This window comes from Vespula pensylvanica, chromosome 3, assembly GCF_014466175.1.
Source record: "Vespula pensylvanica isolate Volc-1 chromosome 3, ASM1446617v1, whole genome shotgun sequence".
NCBI classification, from domain to species: Eukaryota; Metazoa; Arthropoda; class Insecta; order Hymenoptera; family Vespidae; genus Vespula; species Vespula pensylvanica.
Window position 1 is genome coordinate 7,063,462 of NC_057687.1, and position 20,397 is coordinate 7,083,858.

Below are 20,397 nucleotides of genomic sequence, written 5' to 3' on the forward strand. Positions count from 1 at the left end.
GGTAGTCATCCATTCGTTAAATCGAAACATGAACGTTCCGTATGATCATTCCTTAAAATTTAGCCTTTGAGTAGTATGATATTTCACTTTCAAAAATAATCCTATTGTATAAATAAAATATATACGTAACTTCTCATAATGACAACAAGATACAACAACAACAAGTATCGAAGTCGACAACGATGCCATTCCCAGATGGTAGCCGTCACGGCTTACTATTTTTAGTTTCTATATAGAAACTAGTAGCTCTTCTAGGTATGACAACTTTGTTTGTTCCAATTACATTCTCTTCATTACAAAAGCCAATGCATTAAATTGCCATGGTAAAAGATTGCTGGGATTTCAAAGTATACAAAAAAGGTCAATCAAACAAATAGACTCTCAATAGTCGCAACAACGACTATGCAGTGATAAAATTGTGCGAGGCTCAATGTCGCGCTTAAATAGCACGTTACTACTTGTCGAACGTTTGAACTTACGCGGGAAAAACGAAATACCCTATAAACGATAGTCTCGACGTACACCATGAAAATGCTGATTGGTTCATGTCGAGAGTAGGAGCGAGAAATTGAAATCGTTTAATCGTATCATCAGGTGGCATGCATATATACAGACAGGTGAGCGTTGTCTTATATCTAAAAGTACGATCTTGCGTTGAAACGTTATAGAAAGTTGCTATAAATAATTCGATGTCCGCTTTGGTCTCTCGGTTGCGTCCGTGTAGTAGATATTCGAGAGTACAGAGAGTCATCGAGTTGGCGTTGCGGCGGGCTGCTGCTCTTGCACTGGTTTTTCTCTTCTCTCTCTCTCTTTCTCTCTCTTTTCCTCTTTTCTCCTCTCTTCCAGAGAAGAGGGTGAAGATCGTAGCGGTGGTAGGTGGTGATGGTTGTGAAGGTGATGGCGGTGATGTCGTGAGCACGCCCTCGAAAAAGCGACCTCGAAGTTCGCGGGAGGCTGCAGGAGAGGAGAAAGGAGGGGAAAGGTTTAGGATCGCAAGAACGAAAAAACACGAAGTGTCTCTGCGCGAATAGATTGCGACTCTTTCGTCTTTGCCGAGATTCAACAACGTGAAAGGAGAGAGAGAGAGAGAGAGAGAGAGAGAGAGAGAGAGAGAGAGAGAGAGAGAAGGAAAAGACTGGAGTAGATTCATTGGTTTTCGGCGTCGGCGTCGACGTCGACGTCTCTCTGGAGGTGGGGATGCAGGGAGAGCAACAACGAGGACGTACCTCGCGGGCATCATCAACATCCAGCCTCGGACGTGAGGTTCGTTGTGGATGTCAATACTATCAAAGTGACTCGTTACTACCGGAACGTCAAGCTCGCATTGCCAGACCATCGTCCAGGACAGCGATGCAAGAACCTTCTAGGCACCCATGCAGGTCAGTAGTCTATTAAAAAAATTGCCAATTTTTCGTATCTGTTTTATCCCCTATATCTACCACCATCACTACCCACTACCGCCACTACCACCAATAAATGCGATCAACTCGCGAGTTTCTTCCTAGTGCCGTGTGCTGGTATAGGTTACGGCATTCGAGAGCGTTGCGAATTCCCGCGGCTATTTAAGGTTCGCCCAGCTGGCTATAGATAGAATCCACGATCAGCTCCCGGTTCCGCTACAGTCCAGTCATCGGTCTACGCGCGCGTAGACTCGTAGCGCGCGACTAGATCGCGACTAGATCGCGCCTAGATCGCGAGGCGCCTTGCGGGACGTGCCTTACGAGACGCGTGCCCACGAGGACAACTCTCTTATCGAACGATCGACCAAAAGATATATAAATGTTGCCAATGAGGAGAAGGGCAATTCGATTTCATACCGATCTACAGAAAAATGGACAACGTGATCGGTAAGGTTGATCCGATGCTATACTTCGATTTAATTCACATGCTGATTCACTGACCACATGCTGCGCCTAACACGTCTTTGTTCGTCCAATTTAAACCAATTTTATAAAACTATTTTATTGTGTTCTTTCTAATAAGTAATTGAATTTTCTTATTAATAGTGAGCATGAATATGAACCAATCGCGGCACCATTGGCACATCCGGTAACGGCACCAGTTGTACAAATCATCGACACGGACGTGGTGCCCGTTGCGGACAGCGATGACAGCATTGACGAAAGAGGTCTTTTGCCACCAAGGCTGATCTTAGGCGGCGATGTCATCTTACCATTGGACGGTAGAATCGAAGATGTCGCTATGGAAGGACAAGAGCTTGGTGAAACTGTGGGTGACACATCCGAGGAACAAGACAGTCCGCAACAGCTTCAGGACCGATTGGAGGAACGATACTTGAGCAGTCCTAGCCCTTCTGCTCCTACCCCAATCATCGCCCCGACAACTCCTGGCGCCGAGTCTAGGACCGACGGCGAAGTCAACACCAGTCAGGTGGTGATCTTAACATTTCTTTAATTTCTTTTTCTATTTCAACCATCTTGTGAACGTGATTATATTTAGACAAATATGAATAACTCGTAACTGAAATATTATGCAATCTGGTTAAGGTGATCTTCATCGAACGAAAAAAAAGTCTTTTGGCTTTTCTCGTTCATTCGAATAATCATTACGAATATATCGATGTTATGCAGACAGATACCAGAGGAATCTGCCAAATCTATCAGACGTCGTTTCTGTTATACATAAATGAGATTATATAAAGACATTTCAAGAAGTAAGATTTTTTATTTAGTAAAAAGCATACGAATATAACAGAATGATCGATAATTTATTTCGTAAGTTCTTCAAATGTCAAACCCATGACTACTTAACATTCGCGTACGATCCAACAATGTTTATGTGATTTTTCACGTCTAAAGTGACGTGTAAAATGATGTTCAATATACCTTCGAAATTCGGCAAATTCCTCTTCGTAAAAGCTTCTACACCTACGTATGAAAGAAATAAATTCTATTTTTTCAGATGGACTCATCGGTGTTGGAGGAGTTGCCCCTACGCCGTGATGCAAAAACTTTGCCGCAACGGTTGAAGAGTCAAGCGGGTAAACTGAGCTCACGATTACGGGGTATTCAACGGCCAAATTTCTCCTTCACAAAACGACAAAAAGCCGAAAAGACGAGATCGACGAGTAGCGGAAAGTCGGACAAATCAAGAACAGAAAAGAAGAGACCTAGCAGGATGGACAGGATAAGGACATCATTTGCAGAACGGCCACGTTTCAATCTACCAGAACGACCAAAGTTCAGTTTGCCGGACCGATCGAAGATTCGTTTACCAGAGAGACCAAAATTTCATTTGCCAGAGAAAGCAAAATTCAATATGAAACGTCCGAACATAAGTTTGCCAAGCGCATTGAAGAGAACGAGAAAATCAACATTAAGGGAACAACGTTCTACAGATTCGACAATTGGGGGCTCGCGTCGCAATATCTTCGACTTCTCAACGTATCCACGTATATTCGAGAAGAAATCCAAGACACATGCGGACGATTACGCGGCAACATCTTCGCCGAAGGATTCACGAGCACAATCTCAAGAAAGTGCAACATTCCCTCGGACTCGCAAAACTTATCCCTCGACAACAGCAAGTTGGACACGTCGATTCGGTGATCCTACTTTCGATGAATTTGATCAAGATGAAAATGTCAGTGCTGCCGAAAGAACACGTCCATGGCGTCATCCTTCGCTCGAGGAACCTCGATTATCTGTGAGATTGGAAGAGAAAGATACATTAGCCGCTCGTATTTCTTGGGAAAAATCTCAAAGAAAAGGTGCAAGTGAAACTATGGAAGAGGACGAAGAAATGCAATATATGGATTATGATCCGGATTCGGCTGAAATCTCAGAAGGAAGAGAGATCAATGAAAAGCAGAAAAGAAGCGAAAATGGTCAGCTGATAGAGTCGGATTGGAGGCCATCCGATGAAGAGGTAGTAGCAGAGGAAGAAATTTTCAAACCGATACGACGTTCGCGATCGTTGGCAGACCCAACGTCTTTTGACGTTGGCTCTTCTTTCTCAGCCGTGGATCCAAGACAGTTTGAACAAATTCCACTGCCCTCGGAAGAAGAACGAGAAAAGGAAAGAGCAGAAGAAGAAATAGAGGAAGAGGACTACGAGGAGGAAGAGTTGGAAGAGGAATTGGAGGAATTAGAAGACCGAGATCTCTCATCGGCTCACTCGGACAGAGAACAACAACAATCGAGCGGCAGCTCGTGCGATCGTCGTCGTCGTGGAATCGTCGAGGATACCGGTTCCGAAGAATATTACCCACGGGACAATATGGCCGATTTCGACAAATATTTTCAACCGGTAAATGCTTTAGCTGATGACTTCATCATGCCAACTGTGCCTCCAAAAAGACCAGCAAGGAGATCGTTATATAAAAGAAAAGAAGATTCCGTTGAATCTTACGACGTCGTTATACCACCAACTAGGGCAAAAAGAGAACGTATGGTTGCACGAGCCAGCGAGGATATTTCTGACGATGTCTTTTACGAGGAACGATCCGACAGTAGCTCGAGACATCGCGTTGTTTATCAAGCTGAATGTGATCCTCGTGAGCTGACAAAGTCGACGAATGAACCTTTGGACGACATAGTTATAGTAAAGCCAGCACGAAGGAAATCAAAATCGTCTCTTCGCAGTCAATCTCAAGCCCCGATTGAGTCCGATATCTCGCGAAATATTTTTCAAAATGGCGACGTGCCGCGTCCACCCCCGGTCGTACCTACCCGTCGAAAACGAGCTCGTGGAGCAAAAATTCAGAGTGAAGCGAACGAACTTTTTCCCACGACGATATGCAATGGTCGTAGTGACAAATGGGAGGAGAATTTATTGTCGTCGTCTCGAATGGCAGAACCAGTACAATCTCGAGCGATGAACGACATAATCCTTGACACACAGGAGGATAAAATATTGCTAGAAGATCAACTTGCTCAAACACCAATCCCTATCCCGCCAAAGAGACGTTCACGATCGAGAACGATATCTCTGGCTCAGGATGAAGATCGTACATCTCATGGGGCTGAATCTTTGCCAGAGATTGGCTATGTTCAAGAGGACATACCACCAGACGAAACAACTATGGATTCTATGAGGGATTTGTCGGGATACGCACTGGTGGATAAACGTGAGAAACCACCAAGACCACCACCGCCTCGTAGACGAAAGATTCGTGAGAAATTTGCGACAACCCCAAGACCAAGTCCTCCGAAACGACCACAACGTACTTACAGTACACTTGCTTCGACGACGAAAATAAGAGACGATTTCTCAACGGAGGAAAGATTATTGGAACAACAACAAACAGAATCAATGCCTTACATCGAGATAGATTCGGAAGATCGTAAAGAATTACGAGATGATCGAGTCCTCAGTAAGATCCAAGGACGACCGTTACCAGCACCTCCTAGACCACCTAGAGCACGAAAAGAACACAGTCAAGATCGTTTCGATGAATCTCTATCGGAACTCATTAACGAAGCGACAACTGCTACACAAACTGATCCTCTACCGGATGACATGATCATAGAAGAAGAAATTACACAAGCCAAATTAATCGTCACCCCGTCGCGATCCGGTTCACAAGTTATGGTATCTACCGAACGAATACCCAGTCCTAATCTCTTCCCAACGTCGACGTCTGAACTTTTGCAAAACGACGATGAGAAATATCAGCGCATGGATACGCCCAGATCTTCAAGAGGACCTTCTCCTTTCGTAGATTATGAGGAAAGACTTCAAGAAAGACATTCGCCAACTCGAACACAATTCGCTGGTGAACCACCACCGACGATTCCTGATACAACCGCAATGGATCAGTCTCATCTACATTCTATCATACGTTCCGCCTTACTTACGGATGAAACTCTTAGAATAAGCAGTCTTGAAGTCGGTGACCTAAAAGTCGATCGACTCAACGTGTCGCAATTAGAAACAAGTAAGTTGCTCGCTTCCGAAATAGATTCTGTAGTAATATGCACAAACGAGTTGAAAAATTTGTATGATTCCAAGGAAGACTCTTTCTCTCCTTCAATTATTAAAGAGTTGATAGCTATTAGAAGTCATTTGGAAAGTGTGGCAAGCTCTCAACAGGCACGAGAAGAGAGACGCTTGCTCGATCGAGAAAATGATACAGAATCTACTGTGAAAGACAGTACTAAGGTAGACGTGATTCCGGATAGAGACGATCAAAAGAAAATCAAAAGTTATGAAGAAAAAGATTCAGTTACGGATCAATCGGTTAAAATAGAGTCTAAGTTAGATGATAAAAAAAGTTCCGAAGAAACTAAGAAGGATAGGGAAATTGAAAATATAGAGGTGGAATCCGCATCGCATACATTATCATTCGTCGAAAGTATGCAAGATGATACGTTAGAAACTGTTGACCCAATGTCGATGAAACGTTCAGAAATCTTCGAAGTTGTCGAAGGGAAACGATCAACGGAGATTCATCAAGCGCCTCATTCTGATGCGAAGTTGAGTTTAATGGCAGAGTTCGATATAATGTCAGAGCGCAGGCCGGAAATAGACATACGTGATTTCCAAGATAAACAATTTCAAAGTAAAGAAGAAACAAACGAAATCAGCCGAGAATCTAGATCACGATCGCCCTCGCCAACGGAACGAATTCGGCCGGTACGTCAAACGGCTTCCCCGGTTCGATCATTGCCACCAGTTATTTCTGTAACTCCAGATACACCTGACGTTACTACACCTTATAACGTTTCGAACGTAGCTCTAGCACAGCGTGCCGTTATTTCTTATTCCGACGAAGCAGAGAAATCTGATAGGCAGGAAGCCGCAAGAGAAATTTCACAATCGCCAATTACATCCAATTTGCCAAGCGGTGCCGCACACTTTATCGCTTTTCCAACTTCACAGATTCCAGCGGAATTTTTTTCTTTAACCACATCCCCGTCCACTCGGGTAGAACCCGAACCAAGCATTCTCGAATCGTCGAAACAACTTCTTCGAGCAATACGAATCACAGGAGCTAAACTTATTAGAGATTTTGCATCGCATTTAATCTCTAGAGTGGGTGCTGAAGAAGCAACGGAAAAGATTAGAGAACTTGAATTGGCATTATGTGCCTTATTACTTGTGATCGCAATCTTATTGATAGTATACTTCAGTAATTCTCGAACAATAATGCATTACCATCACTGGGATTATTTCAATCCTCCGCAATAAGACGAATAACAAAACTACCATAATGGTAATAATTCTTTTGGTAAACTAATGCGTCTGCGATTTTGCACGCATGTGAACAACAATCTTGATTCGATCTATTCTTTAAGTAAGTTTATTTTATATATTAATAATGATGTTATAATGACGAAAACAACAACGATAGCTACAATGATTATCATAATGATAATGCTAGCTTTATACAATTATGAAAGTCTTACAAAAGGACAACATTAAATGTGCTATTAAATCTAAATTAATATGCCTTATTTATAAAATTTACCGCAATAAGAGAGATCTATAGATCTCTTCAATACTTGTAGTTATCCTTAGAAAAATGTGAAATATAAAAAAAATTGTGCAACACAACGTTTCGATTTTTTTTGTTTTTTCATTTTCTTTGAAAACAAATATTATTTCACAATATATTGAGACTCGAATGTCTTCTTTTTGTCATAAAATATTAATAATTTCTAATATATTTAGTATTGTATATGTTAAATTTCAAAATATTGCAAAAAAGCAACTTTTGCTTTTTCATTTTCGTCTTATACTATTTAATAACAACATAAATATAAGATTATCTAATCAAATATTCTTAACATTCTTAACAATAAATATACAAAAACTTGAATATGTACAAGGGTAAAAATTAAACTACAAAACTTCGCGTTACTGAAAAAGATCTTCCTCATAAACTTTTAACTCACGTCTATCTTTATGTATACTTTTCTGGGAATAATTAGCTGCTATTGGTGTCCACATTGAACTAGAAGAAGCATCATTTATAGATTCTATTATTGGTTGTCTTCTCGCCAATGAAACTTTTAACTGAATAGAAGAAACCATGCTGCCATCCATTTCACTTATCGCTCTCTCAGCTGCATCAGGTTTGTCGAACGTCACAAATCCTCGACTTAAAAAATAAATTATAATATTATTCCATGTGTTTAATATGAACAGAAGATATCAATATGAAGAAGTTTTATAATACAAAATATATTCAAAAATAAGAGTAAAAAAATTATTACAATTCTAATACTCACTTTTTTTCTGCCTCCATTGATATATTAATTACATTGCCAAATGTCTGAAAGTGCTTCTTTAAGAAATCTTCAGATATTTTATAACCACAAACAAAAATTGTATTACCAGCTCGTGGTTTCAATTCTTGTTTAAGTGGTGCTTGTTTATCTACTACAGTTCTATCTTCTGAATCTTGAGCACTAACAAAACTATCATATAAATCTTTCACTCTTGGCCTTACTGCTTCATTTTCTTCTTCTTCCAGTTGAGCTGCTGAAAATGGTTGATAAGAACTTATTGTTTTCTCTGTACTATTTAATTTTCTTTCTAGTCCACGAGGCCTTTTAAATGATTGTTCTGGTCTCTTAGGTGTCTTCGGTGCTGTAATAACGCCAGACTTTATCAATTTCTTAGCAACTTCTCGAGCATCTCTTGCTTCCGTCGGACGTTTTGGTACTTGTGGCACACGTTCTGCTTCTTGTTTAGGAGCTTTCAAATCCTGTAATGCTTTTTTCTTGGAAACAAAAGGTCAATATTAATAATAAAATAGATGATTTATATATATAAAAAGTTTCCCAAAATCAATGATTTTATATTAATATAACAATATCATATGACATAATATTTTTGCAATAATTTAGTGACTAGCTGAAGACAATACTTTATTAATAACACTGTAAATAAAACTATATTTTGTACATATTTAAAAATATAAAAATGTGTAACCGTTGCTAATGTAAATATAACCTCAATTCAAATCATCGTTAATGGAAGTTGGAATATACCTTTCTTTTTAATTTATTATATTTAGCTTGTAGCATCAATTCTTCTTCAGTTAAATTTGACGGAAAATGCAAATACACCATATTTTGCATGTAATATTATTGATTGCGACTGTCACAATTTAAATTGTGACAACACTCTTTAGCAGACACGACACAGTAAATTGTGATCAAGTGCTACCAACTGTCATTCGCTATAATTAGTAAATACCTAATTGTTTCTTCGATATTCACGGATAAAATAAACTATTAATTACATATTACTCGTAGGGAAAACACATGCATTAAAATAATGTATCTCAATTTTGGCACTAATATATAAAGACTTCGGTTATAAAAAATGTTAATATCGGTATACGATCGTATACTTCATACTTCGAAAATTTTCAACTTTTTTGCTCTTATAAATACATTATGCATTCAGGATACTATACACATATTTGTTCTCTAATAATAATTGACTTAAAAGTTACAAAAATTAACATGCAAAAATACGTCTTCATAAAACAATGTACTTTGACTTATCTGAAAACAAAGCTATTTTCCATATTGAACGCTTTATAAAAACTTATATAATCTGTTATTTTTATCTACATATTTCAGATACAAGGAACAAATTTATTTGTATTTAAGAAAACAATAACAGTAATTAATGATGTCAACACAGCAACACAAAAATAAGAAAAGCATCACACTATAATGATAGATGAAATCTCATACAGCAATCTATTTCTGACCAAAAAGTCCATTCCATTTTCAAATCTTTCATTTGTTCATAATTATAAATATAATTTGGTTCATAATTGTCACATATATTACAAGGCATAACATTGCATCATTGCTGATTGGAAAGTTCAGGTGACAACCTGTATACACATATGTTAAACGAAATATATTTTATAATCTCGGAATTAATTTATCCACAAAAAGGATAAAAATATTCTATTTTACTCTCTCACACTCACACACTGCATGTGCACGCACATATATACATGTACGTGCGCACACTTCCTTGTATTTTCTATGATTTATATTACTAAGAATAAGCAATCAAATTATTTATTATGCATGTATGCATGCTGAGTCATAAAGAAGGTATTATACTGAATGTTTTTATACTATATGCAAAAAATGCAAATTGTTATTCTGATCTACAGCATCATTTGACACATTGGCTTGTATACATCTGTACAGAGAACTAAATCATAGCAAAACTGAGAAAGTTTTTCTCATTCAATGACAATAGTTTATAGCTATCATTCAATTTTCTGACAGTAATAAAAATCAATTAATTTTACAATTGGAGCCTTATATCCATAATAGTTTACATTTTTATTTAATTACAATATTTGTTCCACTTGGTGCATTTTATTGATAGTTTTTGTTTGTTGTGCAAAAAAATTCTAAATTATTAATGTAAAGATAATACCGATTATAAAAAATTAAGATAATCCTGGAAAGATTCTAATCTCATGTACCTAATGTTCTCATTTATTTGTGAATTCCATTTTTTATCTGCCAATGAAATATTAGTTCCATATACAATCAAAGTAATCATTATACATGTAATTTATTAACACACATCAAACTTGTTTTTTACACAACATACAATAAATAAAAGCTATATGAATAACAATAAAAATTGGGCATGTTATTATGTACTAAATAACAGCTGGGATTGATTTAAAAATAATTATCTTTTTGTAAACAGTGATCACTCGATTTGAAATCATTTTCGATTGATATATTATCTTATGAATATTAACTTGTTTCTTTTGGTATGATATTTGCACAAAGTCAATAGATACCTGAAAAGGAAACTATTAAAAGAAATTAAAAATTAAGGGGAACAATAACAACTTTGCATTTAACCCTTTTAGCACCATGTTGTATACAATGGAATAACGCACAAATTATCAAATGTGAAACTGCTGCTAAATGTTAAATGCAAAAGAACCCTGTACTAAAAGCATGTTTCCATAATGATATATTGTAAGTAATTGAGTAGAATATCATACAAAATAGTTAAAATTGTTACAACATAGGAAACAACATAAATTCCAATACTTATAATGCAATGAAGAAATTGACATATACACTTGATATGAGCTATGTTTTGTTATTATTAAATATCTTATCACATTCTTGAAATCTTCTTTATCTTCAATTTATAGTATATTTTAGATTTCTAATTCTAATAATCTTCATAATTTAATAACACGAAGTGTACCAGTTTAGCTCCACAATTGGACAAAATATTTTTAAGAGTTATTATTTACAAGGTATTATTTTATTATGGAGCATGTATTTTTTTTTCATCTTATTATTGAATTGTATGTAAATACGTATCAAATATATCAATGTTAGAAACATATAAATACCAGAAATCATTGTCTCATGATTTTTTCTCTTTAAATATAGTTATATTTATATAAACTGAAAATAACAAAATTAGATAAAAATTTTACTAGTAGTGTACACTATTTTACATATCTAATGCAGGCAGGCATAAATGAAAACTTAAGAATAATATTTAAACAAACTAGAGAGGAAACACTATTACACAATTAATAATGCAATAAATCTTACACACACATAAATGGTATTAAAAGGGTTAATTACAATTGCATTAAATAGACGCAGTTTTATAATGTAATTCAATTTTGTGCTTTGACACCGAAAATAGTTTCTAACTTTTGTAGGGTATGTTAGTTTTTTTTTGTTTTTTGTTTTTTTGTTTTTTTTTTTTTGTTTTTTTGTTTTGATAGCTATACAAGTATCCTGATGTTATTGAATCGTAGAATATAGCTGAGATTTTACCAAACAAGAATATTGTACGTTGAAAAACATTTATATATTATGAATCGGAGTTATAATTAGACATACAATAGACAATCTGAGTCCATATATTTATGTCAAATACTGATGATTTGTCTTATTGCATCTTAATATTATTGAATTTTATTAATGATTAGAATCCTTAGTAATACCTTCCGGATGAGAAAATAATTTATTAATGCAGAGAATCAGGAATTTTTATAACTTCTACAAACTCCAGAATTAAAAAAAGAAAGAAAAAAAAAAATAGTGACAACTGAAAATCAAAATCTCTTACTAATTGGCAGCATTATCCAAAAGGTGCCAAAAACCTGATAGATATTCGAAAACATTTATATTTAAGAAGATGGAAGCTTCGAGATATTGAAAACTTACTGGAGCATAAAACATTTGGTAGTTTCTTGAAAATGTGACAAAATCACTGTTTGACGTGCTTCAAGTATTTGCACCTCAATGTTTCATGTTCCTTATTGTATTCATTTAACTACTGCCATTCAGTAGATGTACAATTAATACAGGATCATTTAGTATCCAAATATATTTTAAGCGCTTTCTCACTACGTCGATTGTAACCTGTTGAAGATGAAAGTTGTATGAAACGTGCAGTTTCTTTATTAGTAATTTCTTTCGTTTCGTCTGGACTTAATTTTTTTAACTCTTCTCGGCTATCCCTATAATCATATTATTGCAATTTTATTTATTTATAAATATACATGCAATTTTATTAATACATAAAAATATTAAAATCCTAAATCTTTACCTGTATAGGAAGACAGTACCATCTTCAAAATCATCGTATACATTTTCGTTACCAGTAATATGCTCATTCCATTGATGATCAGTTTGGACTTTTAATACAGGTATATCACATGGAAAAGTACCTTTTCCCTTTGCTATATCTATGTATTTTTCAGGTATATTTGATATAGAAGATATCTAAGGAAAACAGCAGTTCTATCATTAATAATCTGTAATTTTATACTACATATTTTATGTTCAATAATTATGTTTATTTTATTACTTTTCTTCTCAATTCTTCTATCAACTTTTCATCTAACACAACCTCTTGAAATTGACCAAGTTGTACTTTGGCAGGAGACCATCTTCGAACAAACAAAACTACTTGATTGTCGTTATCTGTAACGACTTCTTTCTCCGGTAGTTCTTGGACAATCATTTCAAATTGTGTGAGTAGTTGTTGATCAAATTTTTGTTTATCTAAGAATACCTTGGAAGCTGTGTTATAATATTTTTTTCTCAGTCTACATTTTTCATATGGTATATCTATATTGTACTTCTTCTTTATTTCTGCTAAAATTTGTTTCTTTGCTTGGCCAAATGTCATATCTTTAGAAAGAATTGTTTCGCATAAGAATTTGTAGGGCTGTTAAAAAAATATATTATAAAAATATGTTTGTTATAGACGTAAATTTCAATGATAAGAATATGATCGATATTTACAAACCTCCGTAATTGAATCGATATGTAATTGAAATAGCTTTATTTTATATTCTCCGTTACGCAGAGCTCTTCCTAGTTTTAAATTAAGTCGTTCACCATCATCAAAAGAAAAAAGCTGTTCTGTCAGACAAGTACATTCAGATTCAGAATCACCAGATTGTCGGAAAACTTTGAAATATTCTACAGGCACGCCTACGTAAGGCTGCAAATCTTTTTTCAAAGTGCTTAATCGCATTCTTTTATCTACTAAAACCTTAAGTACTAAAACACAAAATAATTAATAATTAAAAATTTACTACATATTATAATAAAAAATAAATACATACATTTTCGAGTGTTGTTTGTACATGAAGTAGCCTTAAAGTAATATTCAGACTCATCATCAATATCAGAAGTTTGTATGTCTATTTGATTTACTATGTCAAATCGTCTATTATCCGAAGGAGGTGGGTGATAAGATGGAGGAAAATCATCATCTTCTTGAGTATCTCCTACCAAAGTTTTATCACTATCACTAAGACTGCTATCTTCGCTATTACTTTGTTCAGAAGTATTCCACTCTTCCGGTTCTCCTGATAGGAAATCTGGTATAGGAAGATCATCATTTTTCACCGATTTTTTAATAATATCCCGGAACGTGTTATATTGTACTTCAAGATCACGATTTAAATCATTAACTGATAATTTAGATGGTCCATTGCTGAAACGATTTTCTCTATTTTCATATTTGTCAGTCAAAGGTACATCTAACTCTTCAAGGATTTCTGTAAAAAAAAAAAAAAGAAAAATAAAAAAAGAAATATAATATACCACAAGATTCGAATACATAAAACATTTATATTTTGTTACTATGAAAATAATGCACAGAACCTATAAAATGTATTCAACTATTATAAGAAACAATATGTTGTTGCTTTTACCTTTGCTTATGTCAGGTATCTGTACTTGCAGTGAGATAATATTTTCAAACCTTAATATGAGTTTATACAATGTTGTTTCATAAAATGGTTTATTACTATCCACATCAAGCATAGTAGATACAAATACTTTGTTACTTGCATCAATAAATTCAGCTGTTTGAAGGTCAATATCATCTTTATCTATTAATTTAATATCTGTTTTACGTTTTCGTAAAACTAGTAAAACTAGTTTCATTTGCTTAGGATCCATATTAATGATGTTTCCTAATGTTTGCTTGTAATCCTTGACACTTTGCGTAAGCAAGCCTCGTACGTTAATTGGTCCATCTATAACTTCTACTTTGGGAATATCTATCACAAATACTTTAGTTGTAATACCTAAAATTGAAAGAACATCAAGTATATAAATCAAATCAAATAATACAATACTTAATCGTATTGTATAAAATATGAAATTAATATGATTTGTATTTACCACCAGGTTGATAAATTTCGAACATTTGATCCTCCTTACATATTTCTAAGAGAAGCTCGACATAACTTTTATTATACCAAATACTAGAAATTTCTTCTTGATCTCTTCCTTCATAACTACATTCTATTAAATCTGCACTGTGTTTATAAGCTACTAAACGGCATTGGTTTAATTTAACTACTCCACGAAGATCAAGTTTTTTATAAGCTTCTTCTGTTACTTCAGCTAGTTTATATTCTGGCATTACAATTAATCTTGTGTGACATAAATTGCCAGTTACTGGATGATGACAGTAAACTTTCAATTTTGGACATGCTATCTGTTTTTCCCTATTCTTTCTATCATTGTCCTCACTTTCTTTCATTTTTTTTAACAAATCCTGAAATATAAAATAACAAGAACTTTATATACTGATAATATATTAGAGATAGTAATAAATATTAATACCAATATTTTCAAATACGTTGTACCTGGATATGCCGAGGAAAATCTTCTGTCTGCATTGGTAAAGCATTACGAGTTGGATCTATTTGTCTATACATAAGCATATATGCATTTGTGCTACTACTATATGCTCCACTATAATATGCTCTAGTTGAACCACCACCATATGTTTTTTGAATATCATCCTGAGTTATCTGAAAGAGACAATACATCGTTTTTATGATTAATCTTCTTCACATTTTATTATTTTTCAAACTTCTATGTACTTTATTTTTTATCTCTAATTTATTCATTTAATTTCTTCTATCTCTTACCTGAGTAACACTTTGATCATTAAAGCACCACCATTCTCGTGTCCTAAAATCCTTAATGTAAGCATAATAGTGTCCACCACTGGCACTTCCACTATGTATCATAATTGAAAATAATTCATATACATAAGGACCTGATTCTATTATGCAATTACCTTGGTGCTTCTCATTTTTATGATTATGTTTGCTACAATTAGATGTCGATGGTCCGTTACTCATATCAATACCTAGATATATAAATAAAAATAATGTTTTATATACTATTTATTTTTTTCTTTGTAGTAGGAAGAAAATATAAACAAGTAATATTATATGCAAAATTATATAATTATGTATATATCTATATAATTGAAATTGTCTCTAAAAACAATTACATCTTTAAGTTACAAAACACACCTTAATAATAATTAGCAAACATACCTTCATCATCGTCTGGATCGTGATTTGTCAATGAACTACTATTTGTGAGATTATTATCACATGGTGGACAATCATCATCTAATGTACCACTGTCTGTAGTTGAACTATCATCACATTTAACGCCTACACCAATATCTTCTTCTCCAGAAGGTGATTCTTGATTTGTAGATGAAATAAAGGAATTTAAGAAAAGTGTATCTGGAAACGTGACTCTACAATGAAAGATATTAATGTATATAATTATTATGATTGTATATAATATGTATATACATATGTTTTTTTATAAAAAAAAAAAATAGATCAACAAATTAAAATAATCTGAATATATAGATTATTACCTAATTATTTAACAACTTACTTATCATTAAGTTTGATTCTATGACAACTATTATTGTCATAATCAAATCGCTTTAGATGTAATGTTAAAAGATATGGAAATTTAGTGAACTTTAATCCTTTCTGTGCATTACATTTTTTGTTACATTTTTCGCAATGATACTGATTTGCTCCCTCTAATGTTTCATATTGAACAAACGCTTTTATCGCTTCTTCCTATAAACATTTGTTATTTGCCGTTTAAATGTTTTGAATATAATTATTGTTTTGGAATGTTAACGACGTTGAAATATTATATATCATGGCAAAAAAATATATTACCACACTGTTGTATGCTATATTGCTACCAAATGGCCTAACTGGTAAAGGAATATCAAGGAAAGTGTCTTCTCTTGATTTCTCTGTTCCACATTCTAAACATTTCACATAATCATTCATTTTTCCTATGAAAATAAAACTTAGTATTAAACATTTTTTTGTACTATTTTCTTTTATTATTTTATTTTCCAGTATCAAAACTAGAAAAATAAAATACCTTCATACAATCTATTAATAAGATCAGCTTGTTCTGTATTTCTGAATTTTAGTTCCAAAGCATCAAACATAACTCTGCAAAGTTCTTGAATATCATGTTGTTGCCAAGCTTCATTAGAATTCCATCCAAAGCTTTTAGTTAAAGATGTAGTCTCCACTGCAGATTTTGTAGAAGTCTGTTTACAAATTAATATCATTTTTTATAGGCAAATAATACATTATTCTTATTATTTATTTTATAATATTCAATTATTTTTTCTTATCAATCTATTTATTATCATACCTGCAAGTTAAGAAATAATTTCTGTAATTGATATGGAATACTCTTGGTCTCATCTTTTTCTGAACCTTCAATATATTCCCAATTGTAAAGAGCATTACGAAATTCTGGTGTCATATATAATGCTTGTAGGAGACTGTTGAGATAACATGTCATTGCTTGATTGACCAAACCAACATAACCTTTAAATATATGTAACACAACAGATAATTGTTTACAATATTTCTTATAATCATTACGCTTTGTATTAATAATGATACAATATTATTATTTTATTTCTATAATTAGTTCTTATATTATATTTTACATACTTGTTTCAGATTTGATAGGACCTTTCAAATTAATGTTATTCTCATTCCAACTAGATACTTGATATGAAGGTGTAGGATCACATATCGATGGCTCACATGCTAAATATTTCATAACCTTATTATGAACATTGACAACAAGAGTATTCATCGTTTCATTTGATTCCGAGTTAGGTTCAAAATCCATATCAAGCGATGATAGTTCTAGCATTGTTTTATTTATCATTTCAGATAGACTAACCTAATTATAAGATAATGAAAATATTATTATATATACTACCTAGTTTCAATAACAAATATTATAAGAAATATCACTCACCATCTTTCCTTGTCCCGTGTTTAAATGTACTGTAAAAGTATCTGGACGTAACTGATGTCTTGCTTCAATAAGACTATACAGATCTTTAACTTGCATAGACTCATGCAGCTCAAGCTTTCCGCTTATATCTTGTTTATCCTTAGACTCTTTGATGATATATGGAATCAAACATTTTTTATTAATTTCATTCGTCCTATGAACCATGATCTGTAATAAAATGAAAAATATAAGAAAAATATAAAATAAACAAATATAAAAACGAGAATACCACAACTTAATCATACAAATATAAGATAAATATAAACATAAGAAATTCATTTATTTAAAAAAAAAAAAAGAAAAGAAAAAGAAAAAGAAAGAAAAAACCAGAAATATATAAATTATGATAAAAATTTGATAAATCAATACTAACTGTAACATATATTACACAGTAAACATTGTACAAAACGTACCAAGAATTATTGTTTCAAATATATACTATATTTAAAATATCTTTTCTAACTAGATTAATTATAATTACTTTTAAAATAATAAAAAAAACACTTCACGCATCAGAATGCACTGATATTTAATAAAATATATAATTCATTTAACCAATTATCATACACATATTGCTGATATTAAGTGAGTCAGATTTGGCTTCAAGCCATAAAGAAAATAGGAAATGTTCAAAATCTACGTAACGCAGGAGAACACCACTCTATGTAGCATGACACAGTAGAGATAGCCTATAGAGCCTGCAGTTATATTTAGAATGTCTAAACCAAGACTTGGAAAATGGCTCTTCCCTAACATCAACTGTCCTCTCTTTCCTTCGTAACAAGATAGAAATTTTTTTATTGTATATTTTAAAATATATTCTTCATCAAAAATATATAAGGCTTATAAAATTAATACAAAGTAATTAATCAATAATAACAATAATATGAATTGATATTTTAAGAAATATAATCACATTAGATAAAATTTAATAAAATTCAATGATAAGAGTTATATTTCTAAAAGTATTCCTATTAGCAATTATATATTAAGTATATAGTTTTATATACTATAGTTTTATATATTAATAGTTTTTTCTTTTTTTTTTTTTTTATTATAAAACTGATAATATTTTATCAAAACATATAGCATGCATGATAAATAATAAAACTTTTCAAACTTACATTCTGTTATTTTGTTACCAATAATATAGCTATAATGATATGTATTTCAATATGAAATCTAGTAATATACACCAAATCAATCAACCTGGAAAAATATTATTATTTGTCTTATTAAATTTCATTTTGTTAACTGATTATATCAAATCGAAATAAATATATTATATTAAATAAAAAACAATAGATCTTTCTTCTTTTAAAAAACAACAATATTATACACTAATTATAATATATATATAATAGGTATATATATATATATATATATAGAGAGAGAGAGAAAGAAAGATTTTACACATGATCATTTTACTATCTACTATTTTACTATCACCTATAACATATAAAGAAAAGATGTATACAAAAATCGTATATAAGCAAAAATTTTATGTTCATATATTATGTGTGTACATTTATATATAATGGCTATATTCATATAGTCATTCCCACACAATCTTGATGTTATCATAAAATAAGTGCAAAGTATTCATATACATTATAATTATAAATATAAAGAAAAAAATACTGAAGTAGAAACAACAAGAGAAAAAAATCCGATGTTATTATAAATATAACTTTTTTTCTAGCGTCATGTAAAGGAAATAAACAGCTATATTCTAAACATATATAGTTCATTTTTGATCTTTATTTAGTCAAAATTTCAAATGAATAAAGATAAATGAAACATGATCACAGACAAGACTCAGAAGAATGGAATGTACTCCTGTGCTAAGAAAGATGTTATACCAAGCTTTTCAATCACACTTTATCCACGATAAAAAATAATTTCACCTAACATGCAATTGATATGTCATAGCCAGGTCAGTCACCGCAACAACGATACAAAAGTACCGGCATTCTACATTTTTAACTTAACGATCAGTTTTAATAGATATTTCGAAGGTCTTACGAAATGGCTGATCGAATACTCACGATGTCACTTTGTGAACTAAATTTATGTATTTCCTCACAATATCTACACAATATCTAAATATCGTACTATTTCAAACCACGGAATAATATAACATTTATATTACTCATTGAATTATAAAGAACGAACTGAGTTTATCATATCTTACCAAATCACTGACACATGTGCAACAATCACTTTACGCCATGTTTCTGGCAAAGCAGAGAACCTGGTGCTGCCTGATATGGATAGGCAGTATTATTTGAGAACGCCTGGAATATACGTACAAATCTGAATTATGTTACTGACCACACAAAGCACGTTACATTTAGCAGTAACCAATCATTGCATTGTTTTTTTTTCGTATTCTACTAAACTATTTGTATAATCACAGTTCGTTGTACAATTGTATATGTTCAATTAACGTATATATAAAATATTTTAAAGTCTTGTGATTTTTATAAACAATAAGAGTTTTTTTTTAAGTTTTCTCTATTCGATTTTAACGAATGAGTTTTCATGTAGCACAAGAGATGTAAATAACAGGCAATATTGTAAATCAGCTAGATTGTAAATCGATCGAAAAATTGTTCTAAACATGTCGCAGATATATGCTTCGTTCACATGTTTACTAGTGAATATGAAATGTTTTAAATGATAATAAATGAAATGATTGTAATATATTTGCTAATGTCAAATTAATATTATAACAATATTGAATATTATTAAA

General features: G+C 32.7%; 3 protein-coding genes across 6 annotated transcripts; 1 reads left to right on the forward strand and 2 right to left on the reverse strand.

The window, feature by feature from the left end:
• The first annotated feature begins 732 nt into the window (after nucleotides 1-732).
• Nucleotides 733-7,518, forward strand: LOC122627918. Of its 3 annotated transcripts, XM_043809552.1 has the most exons (4): nucleotides 733-1,074; nucleotides 1,115-1,379; nucleotides 2,007-2,391; nucleotides 2,923-7,518. In XM_043809552.1, exons 2-4 carry the CDS (start codon nucleotides 1,198-1,200, stop codon nucleotides 7,150-7,152), a joined length of 4,797 nt encoding a protein of 1,598 aa, XP_043665487.1. In that variant the 5' UTR covers nucleotides 733-1,074; nucleotides 1,115-1,197; the 3' UTR covers nucleotides 7,153-7,518. The 3 variants fall into 3 exon arrangements, with proteins under 3 accessions (XP_043665487.1, XP_043665485.1, XP_043665488.1); XM_043809550.1 differs by lacking the exon at nucleotides 733-1,074 and having other exon boundaries at nucleotides 1,090-1,379; XM_043809553.1 differs by lacking the exons at nucleotides 733-1,074; nucleotides 1,115-1,379 and adding an exon at nucleotides 1,464-1,847.
• Nucleotides 7,249-9,099, reverse strand: LOC122627924 (negative elongation factor E). The gene is made up of 3 exons (XM_043809565.1): nucleotides 8,961-9,099; nucleotides 8,196-8,689; nucleotides 7,249-8,065 (listed from the first exon to the last, which is right to left on the reverse strand). The coding sequence occupies exons 1-3, from the start codon at nucleotides 9,048-9,050 to the stop codon at nucleotides 7,822-7,824; spliced, it is 828 nt and encodes a 275-aa protein (XP_043665500.1). The 5' UTR covers nucleotides 9,051-9,099; the 3' UTR covers nucleotides 7,249-7,821.
• Nucleotides 8,961-20,180, reverse strand: LOC122627920 (ubiquitin carboxyl-terminal hydrolase 47). Of its 2 annotated transcripts, none has more exons than XM_043809555.1 (18): nucleotides 19,837-20,180; nucleotides 18,767-18,851; nucleotides 17,604-17,810; nucleotides 17,288-17,525; nucleotides 16,980-17,158; nucleotides 16,698-16,872; nucleotides 16,484-16,605; nucleotides 16,185-16,378; nucleotides 15,827-16,038; nucleotides 15,410-15,633; nucleotides 15,122-15,289; nucleotides 14,652-15,030; nucleotides 14,177-14,554; nucleotides 13,583-14,020; nucleotides 13,261-13,517; nucleotides 12,817-13,179; nucleotides 12,556-12,731; nucleotides 8,961-12,466 (listed from the first exon to the last, which is right to left on the reverse strand). In XM_043809555.1, exons 3-18 carry the CDS (start codon nucleotides 17,805-17,807, stop codon nucleotides 12,316-12,318), a joined length of 3,858 nt encoding a protein of 1,285 aa, XP_043665490.1. In that variant the 5' UTR covers nucleotides 17,808-17,810; nucleotides 18,767-18,851; nucleotides 19,837-20,180; the 3' UTR covers nucleotides 8,961-12,315. The 2 variants fall into 2 exon arrangements, with proteins under 2 accessions (XP_043665490.1, XP_043665491.1); XM_043809556.1 differs by having other exon boundaries at nucleotides 19,691-20,180.
• Between the last annotated feature and the right edge of the window lie 217 nt (nucleotides 20,181-20,397).

Bases quoted from the DNA above. Each gene is read 5' to 3' on its own strand.
- LOC122627918 (XM_043809552.1), top strand. From the start codon at position 1,198: ATGCAGGGAGAGCAACAACGAGGACGTACCTCGCGGGCATCATCAACA. The intron at 1,380-2,006 runs GTCAGTAGTCTA...TCTTATTAATAG, and splicing joins CCTTCTAGGCACCCATGCAG to TGAGCATGAATATGAACCAA. The intron at 2,392-2,922 runs GTGGTGATCTTA...CTATTTTTTCAG, and splicing joins GCGAAGTCAACACCAGTCAG to ATGGACTCATCGGTGTTGGA.
- LOC122627924 (XM_043809565.1), bottom strand. From the start codon at position 9,050: ATGCAAAATATGGTGTATTTGCATTTTCCGTCAAATTTAACTGAAGAA. The intron at 8,690-8,960 runs GTATATTCCAAC...TTTGTTTCCAAG, and splicing joins ATAATAAATTAAAAAGAAAG to AAAAAAGCATTACAGGATTT. The intron at 8,066-8,195 runs GTGAGTATTAGA...TTATTTTTTAAG, and splicing joins TCAATGGAGGCAGAAAAAAA to TCGAGGATTTGTGACGTTCG.
- LOC122627920 (XM_043809555.1), bottom strand. From the start codon at position 17,807: ATGGTTCATAGGACGAATGAAATTAATAAAAAATGTTTGATTCCATAT. The intron at 15,031-15,121 runs GTACAACGTATT...TTTATATTTCAG, and splicing joins ATTTTCCTCGGCATATCCAG to GATTTGTTAAAAAAAATGAA. The intron at 14,555-14,651 runs GTAAATACAAAT...TTTCAATTTTAG, and splicing joins CGAAATTTATCAACCTGGTG to GTATTACAACTAAAGTATTT.